The sequence below is a fragment of the Trichomycterus rosablanca genome, chromosome 24 (genome assembly GCF_030014385.1).
Source record: "Trichomycterus rosablanca isolate fTriRos1 chromosome 24, fTriRos1.hap1, whole genome shotgun sequence".
Classification (NCBI taxonomy): Eukaryota; Metazoa; Chordata; class Actinopteri; order Siluriformes; family Trichomycteridae; genus Trichomycterus; species Trichomycterus rosablanca.
Window position 1 is genome coordinate 19,475,457 of NC_086011.1, and position 20,792 is coordinate 19,496,248.

Below are 20,792 nucleotides of genomic sequence, written 5' to 3' on the forward strand. Positions count from 1 at the left end.
TCTGCTCACCAACCACACAGTAATGCAGTAATGCTGTGTGTGTGTGTGTGTGTGTGTGTGTGTGTGTGTGTGTGTGTGTGTGTGTGTGTGTGTGTGTGTGTGTGTGTGTGTTACTGTTCATTCATTTATCTTCAGTAATCACCTCGTCCTGGTGACTGAATGACGGTGAATTTAGAGACGCTGCCAATCCAGACGGTGATAAAATCCAGCTCTGACTGGTGTGTGTGTGTGTGTGTGTGTGTGTAGTTGATGTGCTAATGGCTAACAGCAGTAGCGGTAGCTTAACTTCACACACGTCTGGGCATGTTCTGCAGACACACCTACACCAGGATATGAGAACTGTGTGTACTGTTGCCATGGCAGCCAGATCAGATATGTTGATGACATCAGTGTGTGTAAACACTGCAACAGGATCAGCAGAATAACGAGGTGTGTATGAGACACACAGGTGAGCTCAGGGGCTTACACACACACACCTGTAGAGTGAGAGGATTTCAGTCGGTTCTGTGACTGAATGACTGGCGTTTGTATTGGAACATGGATGAAGTGTCTAATTTACAGTGGAATGAACCAGTTCAGGGTTTTTGTGAAGCAGTGAGTCTGTGCGTCACTGTTTGTTTGTTTACTTTAAAATAAAGCACCAAGCGGTAAAAACCGAGCATCAAAGCACCAACAGTAGAATGCCTTTGTCACATATACACACACACGTACACATGTGCACTACAAAGAATTTTCTTCTGCATATCCAAGCACCCCTGGAGCACAGATGTTTAAGGGCCTCGTTCAAGGGCCCAGTTTCAGCCAACAATCCTCCGATTGCTCTACCCACCAAACTACCACCGTGCCTGGTAAGGCAGCAACAAGCTACAGTGCCACTCCATAGGTTGATGGTGCTGCAGGTGAATAATGGAGAGCAGTGCGTGACTCGCTGTACTGTGTGAACCCGCCTGGTGCAGGTGAAAAGAAGTGGTCAGCTAGTACACACATGCTGGAGGAGGTGTGTGTGTGTTAGTTACCAGTCTGCAGCAGTATAGGAGGTACGACTAGATTGGTAGTAAAATAAAGAAAATGCACTAAATAAAAACAGAAGCATGATTTGTGATTTCATAATAAAATTTTATTGTCATAAAAATTGCACAAAACTGTACAGGTTCTCTATATTATGCACAAATTCGTTACAAAAGTACAATAAAAAGCAAACGGCGCTTAAAATAGCTTACAAACTACACGTTCTCGTCTACATCAGTAAACAAAGAAGCTGCTCTGCAGCCCAGTAAAAGAGAATGCTACAGAAAACCAGTGGCTATCACCAGCATCCAGAACCAGTTTAACTCTTCCACCGACCATCATTTCACGACATCAGGGGGGGAAGGAACTATTTTTCTTGGAAACACTTCATATTGCACAAAAACAAGTTTGGCAGCGACGTTCAGCTTTAAGGCAGCAGAAATTCTCTTAACGATTAAAAAACACGAGCGGCGTTACGGCGCGGCGTCTCACAGCAGCTGATTTACATTCCTGTGAGAGCGGCGCAGCACCAGTTCACCATCAAACCCACACGTGTACCAGCTCCAGGTCCCTGCAGGGCACCAACAGGAATCAGGCAACGAGTCTAGCCTGTTAGTCTAGGATTAGAACTAATGTCAGTCTGAGAGGGGGCGCCCCAGACAGGCAGCATTACATCCACACACACACTGATGGATTAAGATGATCTGTATAATAAGTGGGTGGTTTTAGGGGTTAAATCCTCAATCGACCAGATATTTGATAACTAAAGAAGCTGTTACAGTGCGGGTGCTGACAGGAGGATCCTTTAGGGCAAATCAAGTGTTATTAAAGCAGATGAGAGCAGCACTCACACCAGATTATACTGAGATTGAGATGTTGGTGAACTAATGAACATTGTGAGAGAATTCACCCCGGGTCATTTATTGCTTTCTATAGGACTGGTTTTGGGGGCAGGGCCTCAGTGCAGCCGAGTTAGAGGTAAAGAAAGTGATTAAGATTTAACGAGGGATAAAATGTCTAGAAATGAAAGTCTCAGGAACGTTAAACAGTCCGGTGCACGGCGGCGGTGGCGGCGCGTCCCCGAGTCTCCTCAGCTGGACACGGTCATGAGGTAGTGCTTGGGGGGGCTGGTCCTGCCGCCCATCAGGAAGCGGTTCCTGCACTCCAGAGGGCCGAACGAGGGCAGCGAGGGTGCGGGCGCGGGAGGTTCCGATTCGTACAGGACGCAGATGGAACCGTCCTCTCCGATCCTGTAGGACACCTCGTACGGGTCGATCCACAGAGTCAGTTCTCGCGGGAGGAGAGAGAAGAGCCGCTCGCCGCTCAGACCCACCCGACACGCCACCCTGCCGATCACAGGGTCCATCTCGTGATTGATCCGGATGCAGCGGTAACCGGAGCCCTTCTGAGGTCTGTCTGGGAACCAGTGGTGCCTGTAGTGATCTGGAGAAGGAACATGGACAAATGGTGAGATCTTAAGTTCTGATGGAGGAACGCTTAAAATCAGCCAAACTGCTACTGTGAAGTACAAGTCAAGATGAATATGTGGAAAAAACTTCAGTTTTGTCTAATAAAGAAATAAAAATCCTAATGCTAAACGACCCGGCTATCAATGGTCAGAACGTAAGGAAAATATCATGTGGACCCACTCAACCCAACACAAGAAACACTGTTTACAGGCTGCACACTCACACAGTCTACAACATGTAAGATAAAAACACAGACCCTGAAGTTCTGGGGGTGGAAAACGTTCGAGGTCAGATAACGAGTAAACATGAAGGCGACAGCCAGAAAAGATCCGTCTCCGAGGCCATTATCCAGCTACTTAATGCTAATGCATGCACAATTTACAAGTGAAAGGCTGGGCGGGGTAGAAAAACAGGGTGAGATGCAGGCTTAGGAGACTAAACAAAAGGCAGATACTCAGCTGGGTACTATTATAGCTCAGGGGAAAGCAGACTGGAATAAACCAGTGCAGAAGGCAGATTAAACTGGGGGAGAAGCCGAACTGTAGAAGGGAAACAGGAAATCATGAGCAAAAAAAAAACACTGGACTACAGCTGGATCGTCAGGGGTCAGACTGAAGTACTGAGCTGTAAAGAACATGTGACTTCTGTTAGATACAATCAGTTGGGGGGGGGAAGGGGGGGGCAGGCACACCACAAAGCCTGAACGGTTCAGATGAGAACAAAACCTATAACCTACACAATGGAACCAGGGAGGGGGGGTTTAAATTATATAAACCTTTATGCACAAGGCAACATTTACATGGTCAACCAACGTGATTTACTAATGAAACCAAATATAATACAAGAACCAAGAAACTGAGGATTAAGGGCCTTGTTCAGGGGCCAAACTGTGACAAATAAAGGCCATGAGGCATCCAGTAACTCAACCACCAAGCTATAAAATACAAACAAAACATTTCACTTAAATACTGAATTCTAATGATGATCCGGACCAGAAAATAAAGAGATTTGTTTCTTTATTCATCATTTTAATTCACTCAATAAATCATGTGAAGAATAAAAACGATCCTATTAAAACACTGATGCAGTTAAATAGATATATTCTCTAAAGATCAATAAACATACATTAGTATGCTTATTGTAATAATATATTAGTTTTATACTAATATAAAGTTAATAATATTAGTTTCATAATGAATGACAATGCACGGAACACTGTTACATGCTGTTGTGCTTGAACATAATAGAAGCAGAGTTACATGCATGATGTGTATAATGTAAATATCATATTCACCACCCATTATAATATAACGTGAATGTATAACAGTAAAGATATAAATGTCCTAAACAGAGAGTGTAAGAATAATAAAGATAGAGATTGTTTACCTGACAGTGCTTGCTGTAGACACTCTTTAAAGACCTGCAGTTGTGTTTCAGTCAGAACTCCGCTGCTCCTGAGGAACCTGCAGATGAAACTGACCGCAGCTTTAATCTCAGGAACGATCTCAGGCCTCATCCCGGAGCTCATGTTATCCCTGAACAGAACCGGAACCTTGGTCACCTCAGTCGGTTATGCTAACAGCTAAACACCGCCGCCTTCACTTCAATTATTCAACCGATACAGCGACTTCAATCCGCTAACAAAACCAACATTCCTCACAGACACACTTCCAATGAACCGAACTTTGCAACTTGTGAAGGAAACTGCAGTAAATAAAGCAGCGCGGACCCGGCGGAGCTCCGACTGAGAGACGGACTGACTGAAGCGGAGCGGCGCTCACTCGCTTTATATAGTGATACACACAAAGAGCAACGTCATCACCGCACGCGCGCACAACGCTGCAGCTCCAGCCAATCAGAATAAAGCATGACAGCACAAAGTCTCCGCCCTATGAAATAAGGATCTCTGATTGGCCGCAGTCATGGAAACTCTCGGTGTTTGGGGTTTCCGTGGATTTCCATATAAGGAGATTTACGTCAGCAAATAGTCATGACGACAAGAGAAACTTTTTACAACCGAAATAGCAGCAAAATTATCAGTAAATTATCAGTAAAATATCAGTAAATTATCAGTAAATTATCAGTAAAATATCAGTAAATTATCAGTAAATTATCAGTAAATTATCAGTAAAATATCAGTAAATTATCAGTAAACTTTCACTATATTTTGAAATGTAACTGCAGGGATCCCTACATCAACATTCTAATAATTTGTCAGTGTTGGATGTGGTTGAGTTCAGGACTCTTTTATAACAAACTCACCCAAACATTTCAGTCTGTCTATAAATACATTGCAGCGTAGTGGGCCTGGGTTCAATTCCCCAGCCAAGCAGCCAGGAGCCTTTTTGTGAGGCGTTTGCATTTCCTCCCAGTCTGTGTGGGTTTCCTCTGGGACTTTTAGTCAGGCAATCGGCTAATTGGAGCTACAAAATTGCCCTAAGTGTGTGTGTGTGTGTGTGTGTGTGTGTGTGTGTGTGTGTGTGTTTTCCCTGAAACAGGAAATGGCATTATAAAGATTTGTCCAGACTATGGTTTTCTTCTTGATATAATGATATGAAACATGGACAATAAAAATGGGACACAGTGAATATTGATGCGTTTTAACTTCAGTGATGCGAAATTAAAAAACAAATGCATCCTTGACCAAATCAAACCTCTCACTACAAGCCCAGATAAACAAACTGAAGGGCAGTTATTTTGGACACATAATGAGAAGAATTAATGAATTGGAAGAGACAATTATGCTTGGACGAGGAAGAGGACGACCAGCAACAAGATGGAATATATTAGGGAAATAATGAACAAGCTAATGAAGAAGCCTTGAGGACCCAAACAGAAGACATGATGTTCTGTAGTGACACCATCCACATGGTCACCTGGAGTCTGAATCCACTTTGAGGCATCGAATAATAATAATAATAATGTTATTAATAATAATAATAACAATAATAATAATACGGTTATTAATAATAATAACAACAATAACAATAAAAATGTTATTAATAATAATAACAATAATAATAATAATAAATGATTGTTATAGTAAAGTCAGCCTCTGCAGTGGTGTTAAAAGCACTCACTCCATTATTCCTGGAATTACCACTAAACTCATATTTCAAGCTTCTGAAGAGCAAATATGATGGAGGCTTTGATTTTAGTGTGTAGCTCTGACCTGAACCCTATTAAACACATTTAGGTTAATTTGATGATTTAAATGCAAATGCTTTTTGTTATTCTCGAATTTCCACTGACACACTCCAGAATCTTGTAGAAGTCTTTGTGCTTGAGTATGTGTGTGTCAGAGGGGGGTGTTGGTTTTTACATACTTCTGATCATATAGTGATATACAGTGAGTGATATACAGTGAGTGATATACAGTATAAATGCAGTGAATGACAGGAGCAGAACTGAGAATCACTGTTCTCATGATCCAGTGTTGGACTGAACTGTGGCTCTGTGTGAACTCTGCTGTTGTACTGACATCTAGTGGTGACTGATCACAATTACAACATGAATCACAACATGGCTGAAGAGGCTCATGAGAAGAAATCCGACTCTCCTTTAACCAGCCACTGATTCTTATAAAGATACACAAGGAAAAACACTCTGTACTCCAGCGTTCTTACACCTCACATGTAGGAGCACGTTGCAGCAGCACTGAGGTTATATTCCATCAGGATTTCACTTCCTCAGACACCATTAAAAATAGAGAGCTGCACCCCCCGAGCACCCCGTCCCTTTATTTATTTAATGTTCATGCTTTTGAACAATTTTGTGTCTCACATTCTTAAACAAATCTTCAAGTGAGTCAATATGTGGCCATTTTTTATCACCTGCAAATTACTGGCTTATTGCATATAGAGAGCCATGATAGGATGGTTAAAGCCTTGTGATGAATTGGTGCCCCGCCTTTACCTTTTGCTGAGTGTTTCCTGATGGACCCTGAGCGGGATAAAGCGGTGGATTATGAGATGAAGCGGTGGATGATGAGATGAAGCGGTGGATGATGTGATAAAGCGGTGGATGATGAGATGAAGCGGTGGATGATGTGATAAAGCGGTGGATGATGTGATAAAGCGGTGGATGATGAGATGAAGCGGTGGATGATGTGATAAAGCGGTGGATGATGAGATGAAGCGGTGGATGATGTGATAAAGCGGTGGATGATGAGATGAAACGGTGGATGATGTGATAAAGCGGTGGATGATGTGATGAAGCGGTGGATGATGTGATAAAGCGGTGGATGATGAGATGAAGCGGTGGATGATGTGATGAAGCGGTGGATGATGAGATGAAGAGGTGGATGATGTGATGAAGCGGTGGATGATGAGATGAAACGGTGGATGATGTGATAAAGCGGTGGATTATGAGATGAAGCGGTGGATGATGTGATAAAGCGGTGGATGATGAGATGAAGCGGTGGATGATGTGATAAAGCGGTGGATGATGTGATAAAGCGGTGGATGATGAGATGAAGCGGTGGATGATGTGATGAAGCGGTTGATGATGAGATGAAGAGGTGGATGATGTGATGAAGCGGTGGATGATGTGATGAAGCGGTTGATGATGTGATGAAGCGGTGGATGATGTGATGAAGCAGTGGATGATGTGATGAAGCGGTGGATGATGAGATGAAGAGGTGGATGATGTGATAAAGCGGTGGATGATGAGATGAAGAGGTGGATGATGTGATGAAGCGGTGGATGATGAGATGAAGCGGTGGGTGATGAAGCGGTGACCAGTGCACAGAGGCTGAACAGAATAAATGAGAGTGCTGAGTCTGAAGCGACTAACGTCAGCTGACTAAGTCTTCGAGAAGGAGAACGGGTTTGGTCTGATCGCTCTGGGCTGTTTTCTGTTTTAAGGGGTGCGTCCCAAATCAAAATATAACATACACAGCAGTGGTGAGATAGTAACTGTGTACACACTGGATGGGATATTCTGTAAAATCACACGAAGCGAGGAATCACAGAGAGAGAAGCAGATGCCTGCACATGTGTGAACACCGATCGTAAACATGACTGTGCAGGGGTGCTGGATAGGGTGCACATACTTTATACCGAACAGCCCAGGCTATGTGCTATTGAAGCCAGCAGCACTGATGCTATATTTAGCCCCGCTGCTGTCAAACAGGATGTAATGACGAGGTTCAAGTCAACGGCCTTCACCATGGCAACCGTGGAGCTCCGCGCTCGACTCGTGGGATTCAAAAAATCATTTATATTTATTTATTTTACCATTTTAGTTCCAATTTATATCGTTCATACACCAGCTGAGTGGCTACGGTAACAAGGACACACACACACACACACAATCCTGTTATTCTGATTTGAGTTGGCAGGTCCCCTTCAGCACCAAACATGTGTGTGTGTGTGTGTGTGTGAGTGTGTGTGTGTGTGTGTGTGTGTGTGTATGTACCTCCCACGCTGACGTCTTTCACTCCACCGTGTCCCTGCAAACCCTAAACGCCGTGCTGCTGGCAGAACACCATAAACCCACAGTACACTCAGTACTGTCCACATATTTATGGAAATGATTTGATCCAGACTCGATGCTAACAGGTTCAGTACAGACGCTGGGATTAAGAATATAAGAGATTGTTGTGCACATGAACATGACTGTAACTCACTGAATCAGGTAACTAGATCGTCTAGGAGCAACAACAGCTCAGCCATAAAGAACGTAACCATGAGTGATGAAGCAGCAGAAAGAACCTCAATACCAGCACACACACGACACACCTGAATTGAAATAAATATAAAATAAAGTTTTTATTCGCTGGATAAACGAGGAGCTTCATCACTCAGTCTGGAGAAGAACTGAACCCACTCACCCAGAGCTGCAGGATCTCCTCAAGTCACCTTCCTGCAGGACAAGGCTGAATGTAATCAGTGTGACAGTTAAAGTTTCATTTATTCATGTGTGTGTGTGTGTGTGTGTGTGTAGAAGCTTTTAGCTGAAATGTGGAACTGCAAAGAAACACACACACACACACATGAATAAATGAAAGATCAGAGTAGTGCTGAACATAATTATTTCATCAAGATGATGATGTGTGTGTGTGTGTGTGTGTGTGCTTGAGTGGCCTGCCTGCAGTCCAGATCTGTCTCCTGTTGAAAATGTCCGGCGCATCATAAACAATGAGTGTCCCTAAATGCAACAGCAGGATAAAGTTTGTGAACCCTGTAAAAATGCTGCATTAGTGTAATTCTGATCATCCAGGGTTCACATACTTATCCTCACCACTGTAAATACAGATACGGTAAAAAATGGAACAGATACACCATGAAAGTGTTCTCAGCTGTTAAAAGAGCCTGAGCGACCAATCAGAGCTCACTATGTGCTCACAGACACGGTCAGAAGCCAATCAGAGTCCAGGATGCGTCGGGGTTACTACACGGTGTCTGGCAGGACTGCGCTGGGGGGGCGGAGCTGATCGGCGTGATCGGCAGTAGGGGAGAGACGGTGGGGCAGCGTGAGGGACTCGGCGTCTTCCTCGCTCTCAGTCGTTCCTCGCCATCCTTCATCGTGTGTCCTCCTCCTCTTTGAACGAACGACCGTGTGTGTGTGTGTGTGCGCGCGTGTGTGTGCCAGTATGTGAGTGTGTGTGTGTGTGTGTGTGTATAATGTGTGTGTATTGAGAGTGGGTGTGTATGCCAGCTGCGGCTCTTCATCCTCATCCTCACTCTGAGTCTGAGAGCCTGCGCTGGTCTGCGCTCCTCTGTTGCCGTGGCGATGGGCTGTCGGCTCTCGGGGCCGTGGATGGTCGATGTACCGGGGGTGAGTACACCGTGTGTGTGTTAGAAGATGATTGATTTTTAAAGATCACAATGCAGCAGTAGATGTGAATAAGATTCCTGGTGTGTGTGTGAGTGTGTGTGCTGCAGAGCATCTCTGGAGGATGGACAGCTCTAAGCTGATGATGACTCTTGGTGACATTGCTGTTCATCCTCCAGAGATGCTCTTCAGCACACACACACACACACACACACACACACACACACACACACACTTATAATTAATGATCAGGTCCCTTAATTAATGATGAGCTGCGTCCCGATTCCAGCGTCTCGTAGCACGATTCATGTAATTTGGGACGGTGTCCACACACGCTGCGTCACTAGAAGAGGGAACGTCATATATTTGCAGCATCGTAGCCTCCGAGCTAATCAGAACCGGCGCCCTGAACTGGAATTATTCCCTGAACAGTGTGCCAGTCCTTCACAGGGCATCACACATTCACTCTTTAACTAATTAACTCCCATCTAGAGGTCTTTTACAGCAGCCAATCCACCTTCTGCATGATTTTGGGAAGTGGAAGGAAGATAGAGGAACAGATCCGTGTCAGACAGTTCCTGGAGACAAGGATCAAACCCTGGTCCCTGAAGCTGTACCCTAGATGAATGAAAACCAGAGGCACAGTGGCACATCTAATGTTCTGTGGAATCCTGACTGAGGTCACTACAGGTTCTATGTGTGAAGAGTTTGGTGTGTTGTGTGGTAGGTGGATTGGCTGGTGAGTCAGTGATTGTGAGCAGGATGAAGTGGTTAGCTAAATACATTCAGATGAAATGAAATAATAGAATTCAGCAGAGTGGTGTGGTGTTTATACCCTGGCAGGGTGGAGATGGTGGAGTATGGACTGACACTGTTGCTAGTGCATGTTTTAGATAAGCGACTGGTTATTGATGTTCCACCTTAATAAGACTTCATGGCGACTGCACACAGCCCTGACGTTAACTCCACTCAACAGCTCTGAGATGAATTGAGATGTCGATTGTGAGCGAGGTTTTCTCAACCAACATCACCGGCAACAAAATGTCCACAGGGGCTCTAAAACATGGAGGCAGTTCTGCAATAGAAGCGTCATTATAAAGCGCTGTAACGAGCTCATGCTCAGGGGTTCACATACTTATTGAAAACCAGAACCAAAATCTAAATAAATACAAGTTCATGGTTTTAATACGTGTTTCAGGGGAACCCCCGCGATCTGAACAACATCAGGAAACAAGAGGCTCTACGGATCCTGGCTAGTTATGAGCAGCCAATCACAGTGCAGATCGACGGGCGGAGGGGACGCAGCTTACAGTACCACAGAACATCAGACAGCAGCACGCAGACGGAACGTCCCTGGGACCAAAGGAACGCCGTCCCCACCGACAGGTACTGCACCGCCGGGGCTGTTCCACTGTACCGTTAATGCACCTAGACTTCTGTTTATAAGAATGTTCTGAGTTACGCGTGTAGGACAGTAGCTAGTAAACTTTAGCTCTCTCACCCCTAACCAAACATGAGGGACAATTTCACAATAAGCATCAAGGTTGTGCAGAGACCTTTTGAAGTGTTGAAATCTATCAGTCTTTTCTAGAGATCTAGGACTCGGCCGAACCACACCGAGAGCCATCAGCTCCAAAACTAGGCTACACAAGCACAATTGCCTGACCTCTTCATTTCACCTCAGACACACTCAGTCGTGCTGGTCAGTAGCAAAGCTGAAACTCAAAGTGAAAAAGTCCAAGTTTCAGTGGCGGTGGGCTAACGCATTAGACTGCCGCACCGCCCGAGCGTCCCTGAAATGAGGCTTTTCACTCGGCTCTTTCATCACACGTCTCATACATCATAATAACCGCCCCCAAAGAAAATCGAACCCTATTTGGGTGTTTGCGTGCTGACGCTCCCACTCGACAGTTCTGGTCCACTTGTAGCTTTTAATAAACCAGCTTTTGACGGTAGACTGTGAGGAACTGAAGTGGAGGTGTGAAGAGACGGCAGCTGGGTGGAGGAGTGAGATCAGTTACACATACAGTCCGTTCTGATTAATCCGATCAACCAACAAATCAAACACTCGCTCTCCTGCCCCTCATGTAGTGTTTAATTTAATAAAGTGCCGTCTTACTACCTCAGCTGCAACTTACATTAAATAAGTAAGAAAAATGTCAATAAAAAGAGAGAGCCAAACTTATCTTCATGAAGCATACTCTGTTCATCACCATGATGAAACAATTGTGTATTCCTCAAAATTGGTTTTTAAAATTGGTCTTTGAGTTTTCAAGGTGTCTGTAGACTGGTGGTTGCACTGGATTTGGGATGGTCTTTGCACTGCATGTGAGTCTTTGGGTTGATAACTGCATGTCCAAAAATTCCAAACACTGCACTCTGCACCACAGATGATTTCTATAGACCGGTATCCATTTATCATTCTATCATTTATGTACGAAGTATTAAAACAAAGGTAAACGATGAGACTCTTGATGTGTTATGGTGTGTTTTCTCGATATATTGAGAGGAGCCTCCTCAGCACTCCAATAGATTCACTAATACAATCGTAGTCCAGGTTTGTTGCCCTCACTAACAGTTAGGAGCAATGTGACCCTTGATTCCCTTAAAACTGAATCTGGTAACCATTAGCATAGTAAACTGGTTAGTAGCGAGAGTCTCAAACAAACATGCTGTAAACCAACTCGCTAACGGTGTTATACTTTAGAGATTTGCTTTCTTTTACTGCAGAAAACAGGTCAGTCACAAAACACTACTGATCACACACACACACACTGCAGTCACAGTGAAAAGCACAGCATCACATCTATTGCAGGAACACAACACTTTATTAGGTACAAGTAACAATATTCACTGACCATATAGTTTTTGACTGTAGCTCATCTGTAATCTTGTGGACCTGTCCAGGGATCATTGGTGTTTCCATTATCTTTACACTGGTGGGCTGTGAAACCAAATTTACTGACAGGAGTGATTTGTGGGTGTTTTTAGCATTTTTCTTCCTCCCTTCTTTTTTTAACCTAATGTAGTAATTTCCAATTCTGCTTGCACCACCCCCACACTGGCCAAGAACTGGTGACAGACTAGCACCAGCCACCTCCACATGTGTGAAATCACTGGTGCTTCTTTTCACCAGCCAGAGGTGGATTCTCACAGAGTCCTGTGAGCAAATGATTCTTAATTAGATAATAAAATGTAACGTGCTTCTACAGACTGTTGAGGCGTGTTGGACGTGGGTAAAACCTTAAAGTACTCGGTTTACTCATGAACCGTGAGTGTAAATATGCATACAATGAATATAAGGGTTTATGCTTTAAGGCCTGATGGGATTGCCCCCCTTCAGGCACAGAGGTTCTTCTTCCTAACATCACTAACAGGAATCGTTCCACTTTATTCTACGTGTGAATTCTCACTGAGTCCTGATGTGATGAAGCTGTGTTGTGATGGGCTGCTCTGTGTTTCTCCTTCAGGCCATGCTACAGTCACATGGCCATTCCTGGTAACCATGGAAACGGGAGCAGACACGACTACCTCCCAAACGCACCGCGGGACCTGGAGGACGTGCGCAGGGTTCCACGTCATGTAAGTTCATCGTCCAGTGAGCTCGGTTTTACTGAAGAACATGGTGCAAAATGAAATAAGCTAAGATTACGTAAACGTATCTGGTGCTAATTAGCTGCACATTATTATTATCTATCAGATGGATGCAGTGGGTTACCAACTTTACTCATTTACAATCCCTGACCCTGCTAGTCAGTCTGATTAGAGCGTTTGGAATCTGATATTACATGATCAGATTTAAGGCTGTAGCAGGAAAGTCACATTTGTGCAGTGAAAGAGTTTCATGAAGGTCCAGCAATTTCCCGACTCACCACTAGATGTCTCCAGATCTTCACACTGTAGAGAAGTTACAAACCCAGAGGTGGAGAGAAAAGATTTCTCCTGTTTTCACTGATCAGCTTCACTGTAGTTTGTAAATATAATCACATTTAAATTTGATTCCTGCAACACACTATAAAAAAAGTCAGGACGACGGCGTGTTTCCCCCCGTGTTCCATCAGCGTTCCTATAAATGACTTCTTAATGCTTTGGAATATGAGGACACTAATTGTTGCAGTTTTTCTCACTAGTACACTTTCTCCCTCTGTTCCTCAGGAACCTGAACTATCATCCAGAGTTTCTCAGGGACAGAACTGTCTGATCGGCTGCTGTAACTCCAACATGGAGGAACCGAGCAGCTTCCAAAGCCAGGTGAGTTAGCTGGTTATGATCTGAAAGCTGGACCGGTCAGTGTGATGGTTTCTCTGCTCCGGTGCACCCAAACTTGACTGGCACTTCAGTTACCACCACATTAACAGCTCCTAAATCACTCAGAGCTCCACAGTGCTGCTTATTTTGTAAACTGTAACATTTATAGAACGTTTTTCTGTGCTGTTTGTTATTTTCAGAATTACGTGCAGGTTAATGATGAGAACTTTACAGTGGAATGAAATGTAAATGAATGGAGTGATTAATAAATAAAACTCCTGATCAGGGTGATTTGGAGTGAATTGATATATTGGAGGAATATTCCATCACGCCTCCTCCCTCTCACTCACTGAGGACCAAACGGTATGCAAATATGTTGTGTGTTGCTAAGCAACCACGTTTCATTAATCGGTGAAACACGGAGATGAGATGGAGCGATGTGCGTTCCTGCACTATATTATAATATATATGTTTATAGATTTATTTATCTTTCTTCATCAAATGATGTAACTTTTAATTATAATAATTGATAATAAAAATTGCATTATATATAGGATTTATAAAAAATAATTTAAAAAATGTATAATTACACTTACATTAAATATAAAACATGTATAAAACCAAAAATACTGAAATAGTTCAGAAACGATATAATAAATCATACGCGCACTGAGCTCTTTAACAGGTTCATCTGTCTGGTACAGAATAATTCAACTGAAAATAAAGAAAGTTTTGTGTTTGTAGACGGAGGACGAGGACTACGTGCTGGAGAAGGCGATGGGATACCTGCCCCTGCATCACGAGCTGGATAGTGGACTTGGCTGGACAGACGGCAGCTTCCACCAGGGGGAGCTCTCGGGAGTGGAGACAGAGGAGGGGCTAGACGAGTGCCACGCCCACCAGGGAGGAAGAGGGGGTCGGGGACGAGGAGGGTCGCCTTCGTCCGAGTCGTTCATTTCATCTGAGCTGAGCGACTCCGGGTTCTACAGCGTCAGCACGGCCGAGTTCCTGCGATTCCAGCGACTACTGGAGAAACGAATGCGGCTCTACAACTCACGCCTCCATCACCAGGGGGAGCTGCAGAACCTGTGCATGGATGGTCAGAAAGCGCACCGGGAGCTGGAGGCCATTCCCGAAACGCTGACCGTGCAAGCCGAAAACGAGTGTCCGGAAATGGACCTTCACCCACAAAGAATGGTCCGGGTGTCGTCCATGCAGCTCCGGAAATGTGAAGCGCAGTGTTTAAACAGACACAGTCTGAGCAGCGGCGCCATTTTCTCCACCTGCAGTTCACCGAGTAGCCAGCGGAGGGCGCTGACACAGCGCAATGCAGGACTGCTGCGGAGGAGCAGGACGCTGCATCATCGACCGGCCCAGGTGGAGCAGCGCAGGCGAGCGAGCCATCCGGCGTCACCGAACTACTGCAGCGTGACGTTAAACCGCTGCGCTCGCTCGGTTCAACACGATCTAATGGGGGAGGCTGAACGGGAAGCGCTATACAACGCTAACCACGCCACACATCATGCTAACCACCTTACACACCATTCCAACCACCTTACACACCACGCTGCCTTCGCTACACACCATGCTAATCACCTCACACACCCTGCACACCATGATAACTATCCAATACCCACCATGCACCCTGCTAATCATCTGACACACCACGCTAACACCCTAACACAACCTGAAATCTACATTACACATCATGCTAACCTTCCATCAAATCATGCCAACCACCAAACACACCCTGTACACCATGCTAATTACGCCACCCACCCAAGTCATGCGACACTTCCTGTCCAGCACACACACGCCATTCATGCTACCTTCATCAATCATGCAGCACACCATGGTAATGCTACACTTCCTGCACAACACACACAACAAACACGCCGCACACGCCTATTACACGCTATGAGCCACCCCAGCCTCTCCAGCTCCACCGATGACCACCATTTTGTCCCGCCCCAGGAGTTCTATCTGCACGACAGGAGGGAGAAAAGTTTCACGAGCAAACCGCCTTCAGGTGAAGAGGAGCTGGAGAAACACCCAGAAAAAGAGAGAAAGACGGAAGGACGCTTCCACACCCTCGCGCACACTCCGTCACAGAGCCAGGACGGTAACGACACCTGGCCCAAACCCACCAACAGGCACGGCCCGTACAGCACGCTCGAGGGTCACATGATCACAACCGCATCATCACCTCCAAAACCAGCACCGGGAACATTAAACTCGCGGGCTCTACGTAACCAGCTGCTGCGCGAGCGAGCGATCCGGGTGGCCGACGAGCGCAGCGGCGGGATGAGCACAGACGACGAGACAAACGTAGAAATCCGGAGAGTCGGGCGGTACTGGAGCCGATCAGAGCGGCGAGAACACGTCCTGCAAAAGCAGCGACAGAAGCGGGACGCACAAGTGGGCGTGGTTCATGCAAACACCAGCGAAGGAGGGGTGGCCTGCGGAGACGGCGGTGGATACAGCGCTCTCATGGAGCTGAGCCAGAGGAAGCTGAGCCGCCTCAGGAACAGGAAGCTGCTGGACGACTGGACCACGGTGGAGGAGCTGCTGACTCACGGGACACGATTTAGCGCTAAAGACGAGACGATCCCCATCCCCAACTCCCTCCTCACCGTCACCACTGTATAGCACTGCACAGTCAGAGAGAGTGCTCATGGGAAATTTACTCAACCAAGCCTTCTCTCAGAGCAGAAAGGATTATGATTGGTTAGGAGTGACAGCCAATGAGAACTGAGATCAGGTTTTTACAGCATAGTGCTAGGGATGCATCAATACCATTTTTTCCCAACCGAGTACAAGTATTTTAGTACTCGCCGATACCGATACCTATTGGATCAGATATCTGACATGCTAGAAAACTCGATCCGGACGCCGAGCGCTCAGCGAGCCGGTCGGATGGAGTTGTTGGATAGTTCACACTTAGCGATCGAGAGCCGAGTTTTGATCGCCGAGCGAACGCCTGGTTGCTCCCGAGGCGGCAAATCTAGCGCCGACCAGCCGCTGAGCGAAAATCAGGGCAAAAATCGTGTAGTGTGAACCGGGCATAACGCAGCGACGTGCACTAGGCTCACGGTATCGGAGTTAATGAGCGCGGTATATATCGGGCAGATACCCGATACCAGTATCGGTACTCATGCATCTCTACATAGTGCAGACTTGTTTATTTTTACGTAAGCAAATTCAAATCCCACTTTCACACTTGTATAAACACCTCAGTTGAATTACCCAGCAGGCAGCAGTGGTTTCAGAGCTTCACTCTTCTGTATCAGAACTGAGTTTAATCAGACTCTCTGCTACATGAACTGCTGGTTTCAGTCAGGACTTTAACTAGATCACTCTAACCCTCAAACCGTCCCTATCCTGCTCCTAATCTAATGCTCGTACCAGCCTCAAGCTGACCGAGGAGTGCCAAGACTATCACTCGCCACTTTGACACATGCACAGTCAGCAGAGGTTGCAAATGTACAGCCACACTGAGGCCCAGCCAGACCCCCTCCCTGTGCCTGTTTGGACGCCTGGTAAGATAGCGTCGTCTGAGATTCTAACTCAATAGCTGAAGATCTCAGCAGTGGTGAGCTAGCACATAACGCTGCTACTCCACCCGAGTGTCTCTGACATTTTGTTGTTAGATAGTGGAGTTTATTGACCATAACAGCAAGTCCAGATCCTTATTAAATACATTGCTAAAGGAGTTTTGGGACGTGGGTGTTTGAAGTTATTTTGACCACTATAGATCCATTTTCCTTGGTCTCCTGCCATGAACCAATCACAATCCTTTCTGCCTTTAGAAGAATTTTGGGTAAATAAACCTCCTGTGTGTGTGTGTGTGTGTGTTCTGGCATGTGTTCTACTGCCTTGACCACATGAGGCTACCTCCCGTTGTCGATGTTTACTGTAGATAGATGTTTCACAGCACTGCGGTGAGCTGCTGTTTTCTCACAGCGTTTATCTCTGACGGCACTGGAGTCGAGCCACAGTTTGAATTTTGGTTTCTTTAAAAAAAACTAACTAATGCTGCAATTTTGATTGGATTTGTCCGAGCAATACCGCGGGTCTGAGATGCACAGGTTTCAGTTTCGCTGGTGCTAAACATCAAGTTTTTTTCTCTATTAATTACAGGTTAATGTTTTAATAAAGCCAACCAATTTGCACAAAGATGTCAGATCCTGATTGTCTTCCAACAAGTGGGCGTGGTGTTTTATCATCTGGTTCCACCCACCCAAGACGATCATCCTTCTTTTGACCAGTTTCTCTGGGAAACGAGCATCTGAAGCCGAACGCCATAGCACATCTACAGTAGTAAACATTGTGTACATGGAGAGACGAGAGACTAGCGCGAGTGCTGAGATCAGACAGGAGGAAACATGATTCACTTCTTAGATTATTGATCGTTAGTTCAATATTTTTCTTGTGCTCAGAATTGATGTCATTAAAAGAAAAAGATTTTTACGATTACTATTAATATTTCTAAAAAAATCTGTAAAAAATAATAAAACAGCTAATTGTATTGAGCTGCTGAACTGTTCTCTCTGCGAGATGACACGTTGATGTTCTGTTGGTTTTTTTGGTGAGTTTTTGCAGTGCTAGCTTCAAATCTAAACTCGTCCCAAACCGAACAGACCATCCAAACGATTTCCTGTTTGTTCGTTTGTTTAAATCTGTGGGTTGTTACATTTGATAGATTTTTTATTGTATATGTGAGCGGATTTAGATTCTGATTGAGATTTACCTGATACGTTATTAGTTTATTTTTCCTCACCGCACTCGCTGTGGTGCATGAAGAGCACTGAAGGTGGCACAAACGTGTTTACCGCACATCCTCACGACTTTGAGTTAATCAAACAACCTCAAACCAGCGTCAACTTTTTTTAGTTATTTTCTAGCTCTTTTCATTTAAATAACTCACTTGTTTTTGAACACCAAGTAACACTGCTGTGAACCACAAACAAAAGTCAATAGTTCACTTTTATTTCTCCACCACAAAAGACCTCAATTTAATATCATTAATTTAATTTTACTTTCTTGAGCTTTTCTGTTGTGTTATTACAGATCGATAACTGCCCTAACCGTACACATGAACTCACATTGGCTGATGTTGCATGATTGACAGGAAAAACAGTGAGCAGAACCCGGGGAGCCTGGGAGGTTCAGCTCGAGTTAAGTACTAGTGGCAGCTTTGCTCTCTGTCCGGTTGAGGCACTGGAGGATAAACACAGAGTCGTTGTTGTGTTCCTCTCTACACATTAAAGCTCCCTGTAAGAGTCCACCACTGCCTGAGCGAGTGCTGGAGGAGTCATGTGCCTGAGGTCGCAAATGTAATTGGAAAAACGTTGGAATGTTGATTATGAGCCAGATTTTTAACCTGACAAACAGCATTTCCTCTGAATTGGCACAACAAATATGTACCTAATTTATTAGTTTTGCAATGGGATGTCCAACAAAGTCATGGTCAGGAGTCCACATACATCATCTATAAGTGAGTTCATGGGTAGAGAATGGGGCAGATCTGTAAATTAAGCTGCAGACTCTTGATTTATAACCTCGTTAAGGATGGGAGGTTCATACTAAATAAATAAATGCATTTATTATTTTAAAAGGTGATGAATTGACTTTTATCTAACATCAGAACTCTGGTACTGCATGTTTAACTCTGCTGGTCTGAGGGGTTTGATTGAAGGCTGTGATTCATTTCTCTTTTTTCAGAACACTGTTTTTCTTGGAACCTGATGTTTATGTGGTTGTAATAAAGAAAAGATTTTAATTAGCTATTAAATCCTTCTGTGTGTGTGAGTTTATTCTTCTGTGTTTATATTTGTGTTATAACATCCGTGGTGGAGAAAAATCCCTGCAGTGGACCATCATACATCACCATACAGTTACCCTGCACCTCACCTCAGCACCCCGTGTGTGTGTGTGTGTGTGTGTGTGTGTGTGTGTGTGTGTGTGTGTGTGTGTGTGAGACATATCTTGAGGTAAAAAGCACAGAAACACAAAATGGAATCCAGCGGTGAAGCTGAGCAAAATGGAGACGAATGACACAAATGTCTCTCTTCATTATCCTGTTTACGCTTTAGCACGCCGCGATGGCGCCACCTAGTGACTCTCTAGCATTTCTACACCCATCAACACAAAGCAGAGCTTATTTTGTCTGGACCAGCGGGAGCAGAAATGTTATAGAGCTCTTCTCCTGGGGTCACACATACACATGAATTATAGATATGATAATAATAATTAAAATAAAGATCCAAAATAGAACACTGTGTGACATGTCTCGAGTTATTCTAATATCTCTTCCAATCTAAATGTTTCTCAGCGCTACCCCAGACATTTTAAGGACATTTCCCCCTAAACTAAGTTTGTTCCTCCATAATGAGTCTGTTTCCATTCACATTTAAAGCTAAATCACTAGACAGATTTTCCAGATTTATCATGTCTGACTAAACTAAACTTATTTACCAAATTACTAAAGTTAAAGCCAGAAAAATAGCATAAAGTAGCGTATGAGTAAAAATATAATATCATTACATTTACATTTTCAGCATTTAGCAGAAGCTTTTATCCAAAGCGACTTACACAATGAGCAGAATACGATGAGCAATTGAGGGTTAAGGGCCTTGCTCAGGGACCCAACAGTGGCAACTTGGTGGTGGCGGGGCTTGAACCGGCAACCTTCTGTTTACTAGTCCAGCACCTTAACCACTGAGCTACCACTGGCCCCCATCATAAGCCATCGTTCTGATTCAATTAAAAAGGAACCTACCCTGAACACCACGGACCTGAATTGTAACAAATCGAGTTGAATAATACAATATTTCTAAATAACAAAAATGCTGTTTTTCTAAATAAAAACTACATAAGAACAGTATTTTACCTCAGTGTTAGTCGCTCTGCTTTAATGGTTTTTCTCTGAGGTAAATAAGGCCACGTCCCAAACCCACACTACTGTACTACAAGGCTAAGTAGACCTACGGCGGAATAAAACGTTACTGACTGCGCACTATGAAGTGCACCCGTGTGGATTTGAAACACAGCCTGAAACTTTCCCGCCTTCCTCCGTCGCGCGCAACTAAACAAGTTTCTCTCACAGCTTCTCATAAAGGAGAAACAGAATAATATCAACCTAAATCTAATGTTACCATCTTTATATTCATCTTTATTTCTTATTTATGCTATATTAATGGTATGAGAATTATGGTTTGATTTTTATAGCATTTTACAAAACGTCCCAACTTTTACAGGGCTAAACCTTGGCTCTGGTCACTGTTTTAA

General features: G+C 44.4%; 1 protein-coding gene across 1 annotated transcript; it reads right to left on the minus strand.

Moving 5' to 3' along the window:
• Positions 1 to 1,095: 1,095 nt before the first annotated feature.
• On the minus strand, positions 1,096 to 4,225 carry btg2 (B-cell translocation gene 2). The gene is made up of 2 exons (XM_062986479.1): positions 3,864 to 4,225; positions 1,096 to 2,451 (listed from the first exon to the last, which is right to left on the minus strand). Exons 1-2 carry the CDS (start codon positions 4,003 to 4,005, stop codon positions 2,099 to 2,101), a joined length of 495 nt encoding a protein of 164 aa, XP_062842549.1. The 5' UTR covers positions 4,006 to 4,225; the 3' UTR covers positions 1,096 to 2,098.
• Between the last annotated feature and the right edge of the window lie 16,567 nt (positions 4,226 to 20,792).

Excerpts from the sequence above, each read along its gene's own strand:
- btg2 (XM_062986479.1), bottom strand. The coding sequence starts at position 4,005 with ATGAGCTCCGGGATGAGGCCTGAGATCGTTCCTGAGATTAAAGCTGCG. Across the intron at positions 2,452-3,863 it reads TCTACAGCAAGCACTGTCAG|ATCACTACAGGCACCACTGG; the intron begins GTAAACAATCTC and ends TTCCTTCTCCAG.